The 10,333-nt window shown below is 38.5% G+C and overlaps 1 protein-coding gene across 1 annotated transcript; it reads right to left on the reverse strand.

Moving 5' to 3' along the window:
* Positions 1 to 2,656: 2,656 nt before the first annotated feature.
* LOC119418147 (sex comb on midleg-like protein 4) lies at positions 2,657 to 9,898 on the reverse strand. Its single transcript, XM_037685400.1, has 5 exons — positions 9,686 to 9,898; positions 8,583 to 8,712; positions 5,157 to 5,369; positions 4,916 to 5,061; positions 2,657 to 3,079 (listed from the first exon to the last, which is right to left on the reverse strand). The coding sequence occupies exons 1-5, from the start codon at positions 9,881 to 9,883 to the stop codon at positions 2,954 to 2,956; spliced, it is 813 nt and encodes a 270-aa protein (XP_037541328.1). The 5' UTR covers positions 9,884 to 9,898; the 3' UTR covers positions 2,657 to 2,953.
* Positions 9,899 to 10,333: the final 435 nt, after the last annotated feature.

The raw sequence follows: 10,333 nt of genomic DNA on the forward strand, positions 1-10,333 counted from the left end.
AAGTAATCACAAAGATATACAAAATGACCAAAATGAGACCAAAAGCAACCATCAGAAGATGTAAAATAACCACAAAAAGAGATTTACCAAACATTTGTAAGATCCATATTCTGAAATATTCATGTTGTGTTGCTGTGAGAATCAATGGTTTGTTTTCAAGTGTGTGTCCTTATACATGTGCACAAAGCTTCTATGGGTTTAACACTACAGAAAAACACAAATACACATTCTGTCCCTCCTGGATGTTTCCTTGTATTATATAAAAAATAGCATGATTAAACATCAAGTTTGAAAGAATAGTTTGGGTTTAAGCGAAAGTTTGACCTATAATGATGGTGAACAATAATTAAGTTTAACACAGTGTTGCCTGTAGAGCATCATAAGGCTGCATCACCTTTAGGTTATTGCAAGAATTCATCTGCTGCCATGAAATATTGCTTTAGCAGAGACCTTTATGTTCAAAATGGTATAAAAAGAGGTATGGTGTGCTGTAAACTGTTAAAACGAGACAAGTGAATAAGTGTTGGAGAAGATACTGATTAGACTACACTAACAGGATAGTTCTTATCATTTTAATCTTTTAACCTTCATGCTGGACAACGACCTTGCTAGAAGGATCAGCATCATGTTGGACCGCAATGGGGAAGATTTTTCTGATTTGTCACAATCCAGCCACATTCTGATTGGTTGTGGAAATTCTGAAGGACATAAAGAGGTCGTGATTAAGTGTGAAGGTGTCTAAGTGAGGTTATGACCAAATAATATCTTACCTGTTGTGGATCAGTCTTTGAACAACCTCAGTTTGGAGAAATAGGGTTTGAAAAGAGAAGCTCAAATTAAAAAAGGTTTCTGCCATTTTAACTCCAATCACGCTTTACAGCAGTTCATGCAAGTGCAATTTTAAATGTTAATTTCAGATTACACGATTGTTTAGGATTACCGTATTTTTCGGCCTATAAGTCACTTTTTTGGGGGATAATTTACACGCCCTGCAACTTATAGGCCGAAGTGACATATTTTTGGATTTTTCCCTATATTTATAAACCAATTTTTGGCTGCGATATGACCATTTTCATTCATTCTGACTGAAAAAAACTGAACAATACCATTTTCAGCCACTAGATGGCAGAAGAGTAGTAGTTGCCATTGTATAATGTAAACGTGGCTATAATGACAAATTCAAAAAAGTTCAATACAAAAACAGTTGGACTTTATTCACTATACTTTACTTTTTTTTTTTTTTGTCTTGAAATTTTTTGAATTTACCATGTCCTGGATGACTGAGAATCTTCACCAGCTATTAATGACACAATCAGCTTGCCCCAGTTCCCCCCACCTTAATTCTGCTCGCTGCTTGGAGCAAGTCAAACCAGCTGCACAGCCCCCGCAAAATGCAGCTAATTTGACCATTAAATTGCATTCATTAAGTAAAAGTTCAACTGAGACACACCTTTGCTATAATTTCGATCAAACAAATAATTGGTTTTAAGTGTTAATCTTGTTAAATACTTTTTAAAGTCTTCCTGTGCACACTCCCGTGGCCGCCATTTGGAAGCCCATCGATTTTTGGCACAACATCGGCCCACATTTCTGGGTTGTCAGCAGTGAAGCGTAACAAACGTGACGCGTCAGCGGTGACACATAATAGACGAGACGTATACGGCGAAGTGACATATTTATGGATTTTTCCACTTTATGAGACATATTTGGACTGATGCAACTTATAGGGCGGAGCGACGTGTACGGCGGAAAATACGGTATATTGTCATTTGCCAATGCAAACAGCAGCAGCAGCTACTGTATGTGTGGCACCTTTGGCACAGCCTAAAACACTTCCAAAAGCTGTATCTAAGCAGGAAAAACTGTGTAATGCAAAATAAATAAATACAATTTTAAAAGCAGCATGAACCACCAGGAAACGTGTGATTGACATTAAAACAGCACTTCCTGCTTTCGTCTCGACAAGCTGTCAGCTCATGAGTCTGGTAAGAATTCAACGTTTGTTTCTCCAAACAGATTGATTAAGGATCAAGCTACAACAAGTAAAATATTAAACTTGTCCACAGAACGTCCACGTCAGCACATCTGGTCTATCCTTTTAAGTGGCGCTGTCATGACAGCAGCTGTTAAAGAGCATCATCCAGTGCGAGTTTCATTTGTACAGTGAATCTGATCTTTGCAAAGCGGCGAGCTTATCTGTCGTTTCTCCTTCCTGTTTGCGTCTGCCGGCGCCTCTGACTGACACTGCATCTCATTGTTGAACTATTGTGCTGAGCTGCGGCCTGTGGTCATCAAATGTTAACATTGTTTTCAAAGGAACTGATGAATCATATTTTACGGCTTTTCACACATCAGCGTAGCTTTTAAGAGTGATGCCTTTAAAGCCCGATGATGTGCAGCACGGTTGTCCAATCCTGGTCTTCGAAGGCCTCTCTCCTGCATGTTTTATTGTTTTCCTGCTTCAACACATCTGATTCAATGGTTATTTTATCTTTTTTTTTTCTGCAGAAACGTGCTAATCATCCATTGATTTAAATCACGTGCACTGGAGCAGAGGAACGTCTAAAACATGCATAGTATAGTGTATAAAAGCATCAAAGTCTATAGGAAAACCTTGTTTTAAAACAAGCAGCAGAAAAAAAAACCTGCAGAATTATAAATGTGATAGATAAATAAAGCACCAATGAACTTTTTGTGGCTACAAATGTGGTCTGCTTTATTTATTGCTGCTGATAGGGGATGTTTCAAACAGTAGCTGCCTTCTGTGGAAAAACAAATCCTGACGAATGAAGGTGAAAATGAAATATCAGCTTCAGCTGTAAAAATCTTTACGTGTACATAAAAAATGTCAAATCATCCAACAAAATGTGGTTGAGATACAGTGAGTGCCACCGAGCGTGGACTGTGTTGAGTAGGTTTGAATGAAAACAGCATGAAAGTTCAGTTTCTGACATCACGACCGATTCTGTCTGAGTCTGTCGATGTGGTAGCAGAGTTTGAGCGCAGGTCCCAGCTTCAGTCCCAGGTACTTCATCATCATCTCACTTTTCAGCAACAGCAAGGCGTCTCCGTCTATTTCCTGAAGCACAACGCATACATAATAAGAGTTACATAATGTGCAATAAAAGGTTTAAAACGACAAAAGAAAATTAAAAGACATAGCATTCTTTGAAGGAACACGTTTTAGCCATTATCTTTCACATCACCAAAGTTCATGCTCAGTAATCCAGGTACAAATTCAACAAAGTTAAGTCAGGTCATATGGATGGTTTCGTTTTTTGCTGAGACGTTTCGTCCTTCATCCAAAGGACTTCTTCAGTCCACTCCCACAGTGGGGGAAAAAAACAACAGTTTGCTGGTGAAAAGATGGTTTCTGGGGCCCGCCCTTTCCCCCATCAACTGCTCTAAGGCAGCCATGACAGAGGAGAGGGCGGGCCCCAGAAACCATCTTATCACCAGCAAACTATTTTATTTTTTTCCCACTATGGGAGCTGGTGCTTGTAGGACTCGTTTGTTTGTGTCTCCTCAGACTGAAGAAGTCCTTTGGATGAAGGACAAAACGTCTCAGCAAAAAAAGAAACTGCCCAGACGACCTGACTGAACATTGTTGTCTTTCACATCTAAGTATTGATTTAAAATCATGGTATGCTGCGAAAGGACAGTATTGATAAAACGTGAAATCTCATCAAATATTACGAGATGACACACTCAGAGGCTACTCACAAACCAATACTGAGCTCAATGGAAAAAAATATGATTTACATATTTGTTACATATGCAAAATGTATATTTTTAATCAGAGCTTAAAAGTGTGTTATACAAAGTGTTTAGCATAATTTTGCTGTTGTTTATGTGTAATGCCATAATAAATGTATCTTTACGCTCTTTAAAAACGGCCTCTGTTTTACACAATGTGGTGGGTTGCTGTTGGGCTAAAAAAAAATTTGTATACATCCTTTATGATTGTTTATTGATGTCGTTGTCATTGTCGTCATCACTCTTTGTTAAAATTCAGGTCTCTCTTATAAATGAGTCCCCGAGGCTCAATGAGATTAACTTGTATAAATAAAGGTTGAATGAATGAATGTAAAATTGCAGATTGAGTTTAGGTATTTTTATGCTTTGAAGGTCAGATGGCTCAGGCTGCCATCTTGAAATTGATTGACTTCAAAGGTTAATCACTTGTCAACTGCCTTCAATTTTCATTGATGGGCAACATTGAACTCAGTTGTTTGGCTCATATCTTTTAGCTGGAACATTTCAAATATTTATTGCTGCCTGGGGAGAAGGTGGCAGAGTGGTTCAAGAAGAGTTTAGAGGTTTGATGCTTTGGGGCAGACGTCCAGACACCTTAAAATATCTTTAGTAAGTCTAAGCTTGGATTTATTTGTAGTCATTTATATTCAGGACCACAGGGAATCTGGTGAGGGTGACATGGTGTCTAAGTTGGTAGAGCTGCTGCCTCTCAGCGAAAAGGTTGCTGGATTGAATCCCGGACGGGTGAACTTTCTGGGTGGAGTTTGCGTGTTCTGTCTGTGCATGTGTGTGTTTCCTCCCACAGACCAAAAACATGCATGTTAAGCTGAATGGTAACTAAATTGTCCCTAGGTGTGAGTGAGAGAGAATGGTTGTCTCGTCTGTCTCTATGTGTCCCTGTGATGGACTTGTGACCTGTCCAGATTGTCCCCACCACTCGCACACTGACTGATATGGGCACCAGTGAGCCCTGCACTGGAAGAAGCTGCTAATGGTAATGGATAGATGGATGGAATCTGGTGCTGGATATACTGAGCTTTTCTATTTTATTCCTTCAGGTTTCACCCACCTACAACTAAAGCACACTTTCGTCTGCTCTAAGACACTTCATATTTCTGTACCAGTCTGTGGAAGCTCAGTACTGAGAGTGTGAACTCACATGTTTTCTGAAAGCCTCAGCATGGGGCCCCAGGGCTTGGGGGTCAGCCTCTTTGATGAACCAAACCACATCCTCTACACCCCAGCTGGAGGGATGTTTACCAGAGAGACGCTTGCTCTCTCTGGTGTCGGGCATCAGGCTGCAGGCTGCATGGAAGAATGCATCGTTTTTACCTTGAATCTGTTCATTTTCTGTAATTATCATCTTTGATTTGTATGAAACCATGACAAAACTGACTCACTGTTTCTGTTCCCGTCCTGGAAGCTCGCTGGGCTCGACATTTGTCTGAGCACACCTATGGGAGTAGAGCAACTGCTGCCGCGGTAACCGTAGGACTGCTTGGTGTGGTATTGTGATGTCATGATGTTGAAGGCGGCGTCACTGGCATCTATGGCGTAACGCTTGAAGTCCACAGGAAGCTCACACGTGAACTCATCAGGCAACATTGTGTCTGCTGTGAGAAGATTTTTAAACGCATTATGCAAAAATAAATCTATTGTCAGCTTTTACATTTACATTTGCTTCATTTAAACATAAAAAAACATATTGATATTGATAGAAATAAAGTGGCAAAAGGACAAAAAAAAGTCTTTACAGGAACAAAAACCCAATTTTCAGTGCCAAGGAACAGAATTTACTTTAAATAAGCAAAGTAAACATCATAGAGCCAAATACTGAAGTTAATTATTGACCCTGATCTCTAGTCACATTCCAGCACCCTGTTAAATATACAGTATTATGAATTATATTACTAATAATTAATATTTTTCATGTTAGACCTTCTTGCAGTGAGCAGATATATTTAGTATGTGGTTGTGCAGAAGAGACTTGGGCAGGGATATTGTAAAGGAGAACCGTTCTACAAACTGTATCCAATAAGATGCAGGTTGGTGAGTTGGGTTTCTGTAGACCAAAACCAGCCTTGGAGCAGGCAAGATTCCTAAGTACAGTGTATTAACATAACATTGACTCATAAATCCCTAACCAGGATAATTACTGTAAGCAAAAAACAAATCACTGTATTGTACTTAGATTGGTGATGTGCAACTTATCTGTGCTGCTGATTATCCATGCTGCTGATCTTATGCTGCTGATTATCTCATGCTGCTGTATTCATTCATTCTGCTCACCACAGACTCATGTTCAGGCTGCTGTTGTTACGCTGTATTATTTTACATTATTAGTGTTTAGAGTACAGATCTTTTAGCGTACCGTTTACCGTATATTCTTATTTACTGTTTCTTTTTACATTTTATATTTTTGCTACTGTTGGATGTAACTGGGACCCTGTGTACATAATTTCGTTCCACCACATGTGATGAGAATGACTATAAACTTGACTTCAACTTGAACTTGAGTTAACTTAAGCATGGAATGACATCAGCTGAGTGCTACTCAGCTGACATGTCAGTTTTACCACACTAAACAATATTGTTAACAAGCATCAACAGTTATTTAAACATCCACTGGGTTTCTTTTCATTTTCTGAGTCCTTTAAAGTTAAAAATCTGGATATGGCTTTGAAGTGTCACAGTGGTTGTTAGTGGAGGTAGAATTGGCCAGATTATTGGGCTGATTGTTAATCTTAATAAAGTAATTGGCATCAGAAATAATGATTAATAAGCTAATTAAAAGGCAAGCACAGGTGTGGGCATAGAGTGGTGTTACGCCAGACACAAGGCTTCTACTGAGAAGTATGCATTTTGTAGTAAACACCAGCAGACCACAAACTAAGTTCATCTGAACATGAACCAACTTTAAAACAACAGTGTTGGATTTCCCAGGAAAATAGTAAGACCTTAACTCTTATCTTTCCAAGACTGAAGTGGTTAATTGGTTCAAAATAAAAACACTATGAATAACTTTACGCATCAAACTGCATTAAAAGCGAGGCTTTAATGAAACGTAATACAGGTACTGATAGGGCCTCAGGATTAAAGCGTCAAATTACAAGAAATCTTTTCTTTTCAAAAACTAGAAGATTGTGATGCGTATAAATATTAAACTTCTATTTTCATGTCAAAAAGAAAAACAAATAACTGCCCTGATTTCTAAAGGCCCTAATCAATGGACTTCTAGTTATTAATTCAGCTGATTTCCAACTTTTAATATAAATATGTTTTATTATCAGCTTGAAATAATTTGGATTGGTCCATACAGCTTGCTCATGAATTACCATCTTAATTTTTTTGAAATTGTTGCTTAACTGTTCATTTGTTGATTAACTGTTTAATTGTTGTTTAAAGTGCTGCTGTGTTGAACTGAAGTTTCCACAAGCTGATAAACTGGTTGTAGATTGATTCCAAACTGGAAACGAGGTGCAAAATCTATGCAACTTATTATTAACACATAACATCTTTGAAGACTAAATGGGGGATTGAACTTCAGCAAGGAGTCCTGTCTGAGTGAATTTGTTTTTTCCCTTTACAGTTTTAGACAACAGATTCATTTCCCCCAGCTCTTTTAAATACAAGCAGATATAAAATCAATGATAGCAAAGAAATCCCCCTGAATCTGTTCCCATTTGTGCCACCCAGTTTTCAGCTTGTCAATAACGCAGACCCCTCCTTGTTTGGCTGAAGCCAGGCAGTTATGGATTTGCTTAATGACAGATTTATAAAATGAAAAGTCTCGTCAGAGGTTTTTCTAATTTATTATGATGGCGTGCTCAGGCGTGAATCAAATGTATGTCATTGCATCCAGAATGACAGATAATAACACAGCTTTATATTTATCGTTGCACCATCTAAGAGTAACATATGAAAGAGGAATGCATGTTGCTTTGGCTGCAGCCCAAAAATTGTTGCCAAAAATACAGGAACCATGTTGAAATGCTTCTCCACTTCCCCAAAGCAATGATTTACATATCTGTCTGGGCGGCACCACGGGGAGCACACTGATTTGTGTGTGTGTGCTTTTTTTTGTGAGCGTCTGTGCTTCAACATCAAACACTTATCACGGTTCAGAACAACAAAAAAAACAACGTCTGGTCCTTGACACACGAGACCCCTACTTCAATGCTAAGTACACTCAGGGCAATCTTAAAGTATTTGATTATTTGGAACAAGACAAGCCCTGTGGGTAAAATAAGGAACAAAAGGAGAGACATGATAGCTGCAAAAATAAATCAATTTGTTCTTTTTTTTTGTGAAATAATTTGAAATATGATTTTCTTTGGCGTCAATAAAAACAGGAGGGGAGGATTAAATAAGCATATCAAACATGTGATTGTGGCTGGAGATGTGTACTTCTCCCTTTAAAGCATGGAAACATGCACAGTAAACAGACATGTTTTTTCTATATATAACGTGCACATTCCCTATGCAGTCAGACTCTCACATATTTGGAGATCAAAGCAGACAGATGGTGCTCGCTAACAGACAGATGCATGTATTTTAGCCTCAATCAGACGAAGAAAACAGGATAAAAAAAGATGATATAGAAAAAGAAAAAAGAAGAGTATAAATTACATTACAACTTTGCCAACAACCTCTTCACAATAAAAGTTTAATTTATGCATGGCTGTAACCAAAACTAACCTTTCTGCTTCTCAACTGTCGTCTCTCTTCTGTTGTTTTCCTACTCCTCCAGTCAAAACTGTTAAATTTAGGACCATCTCACTGACTTAAAATACTTGTTCATGAAGGTTAAATTAACTCTAAGTTACCTGTCGGGACTTGTGGTGTGGCAGAGTGTGGGACAATAGCTGCGTCCTGTGGGATGGAGCCCATTTCAGGTTCTGGGGTGCTGCTGGGAGCAGAGAGACCGAGTGGGGGCCTCACTATCCTGGGCTTCAGCTACACATCGTGACAAACACACACAACGTAAAGCGAAGTGGTGGATGGGTAGAAATCAACTCAATCATAGTGTACACAGTATGGAGGGTGGGATGTGACAAAATTAAATAAATAAATGCATCATTCCACCCTCCATAATATAGAAGTTTAGGTTAAAAAAGTGTAAAGGTGTGCAAATATGACTGAGACAAAAGCAATTATCTGTCATTAATAAAAAAAATATTTTAGGAGCATAAAATTCTGATGTACTAGAAATACTAAAGTATTATTAGCAGGGGCATAGCTAAGGTGGGGGTGTGGGGAGGTCTAAGCCCACCTACATTACGCTAAAGCCTATTCAGTCAAATTTTAATTGCCTCAAAGTTGTTAGTCCTGCTAAAATATATCCATGGAGACAATATTGTAAAGTAAATTCATTTCTGTCACTAACTGCTGACACTCAGCACCACAAATTATCATTCAAAAAGCATTCAGACAACAAGTAAATATCAATCATTATACATATTTCAAACACAATGAGCTATAAAACTGTAAAATTAAATAGTAATAGCACTATTTGTGCTAATATTTATGCTACTTAAATTTTTAATTTTTTTACTAGTGTCAGTAAAAGGTCGTGGGATTTAAATTCACAGTGCTATATTTTCTTGCCTAAAATGATCCAAAAACATAGTTTTTATAAAATAACTGTTTTACATTCTGTGCTTAAGAAAGCAACAACATATTTTTTTTTACATCATAAGTCCAAGTTTTCTTATGTTTTCTCTATAAAAAGAACTCGGTTGACAAATCAGAGCCTGAACAACCAAAAACAGTTACTTTAAAAACAATTAGCAAGAATAAAAACTTTAAATTGAACTTTTCTTTAAATTTATTCAAAACCAACAGGCTAACAACTGCTGCTGTGCTTCTTTCACTTGCCTCTCATTAAAAAAAAAAAACTTTTGATAACTAAAATTAAACTCTGACTTACCTTAAAGCCAGGTTTCCTTCCTCTCTTCTTTGGGACCTTGAGGGCGGACAAAGTATCATTAAAGTCGCCCTGGAACTCCAGCTTACGAATAGGAGGCCGCCCTCTCCTCCGACCAGGTATCTTAGCCTGGGGCCCCACGATGAACTGGGAAGTGAGACTGGATGTTTGCATCTCCAAGCTGGTGGACAAGGTACTCATCAGACCTGAGCGAGAGTCCAAACTGAACAAGTGGCAGCTTATTAAAACGCACCTGACAGCAAACTAGAAGTTAGATGTGTAACCACTGCTGGCAGTTCACACGCACACATACGCACTCTTTCTCACATGTACACACGCACAGAAAATGATAGGAAGTAGTAGAAAAAAAGCCACATGAAGCTTTGTACTCGATCACACCCCTCCCCCTCTCCTGCTGCAAAGATTGCAATAAATATCATTACTGCACTGCAAGAGAGACAAAGCCACACACACACATATACGCATATACACACACAACGGAAATAAAAGCAAAGCGAGTGCACACCCACACAGTCAAACAGTCAATGAAGTGTGCTTTAACACCCCCTCACACACACACACACACACATACACACAGCCATGCAAGTGTTTGCCTCATTTGAATATATCTGTCAGTCTACCCTCTCTGAG

Source organism: Nematolebias whitei, chromosome 12 (assembly GCF_014905685.2).
Source record: "Nematolebias whitei isolate Nwh7 chromosome 12, NemWhi1, whole genome shotgun sequence".
NCBI lineage: Eukaryota > Metazoa > Chordata > Actinopteri > Cyprinodontiformes > Rivulidae > Nematolebias > Nematolebias whitei.

Bases quoted from the DNA above. Each gene is read 5' to 3' on its own strand.
- LOC119418147 (XM_037685400.1), bottom strand. From the start codon at position 9,883: ATGAGTACCTTGTCCACCAGCTTGGAGATGCAAACATCCAGTCTCACT. The intron at 5,062-5,156 runs GTGAGTCAGTTT...TCTTCCATGCAG, and splicing joins CCAGGACGGGAACAGAAACA to CCTGCAGCCTGATGCCCGAC. The intron at 3,080-4,915 runs GTGAGTTCACAC...GTTGTGCTTCAG, and splicing joins CTGAGGCTTTCAGAAAACAT to GAAATAGACGGAGACGCCTT.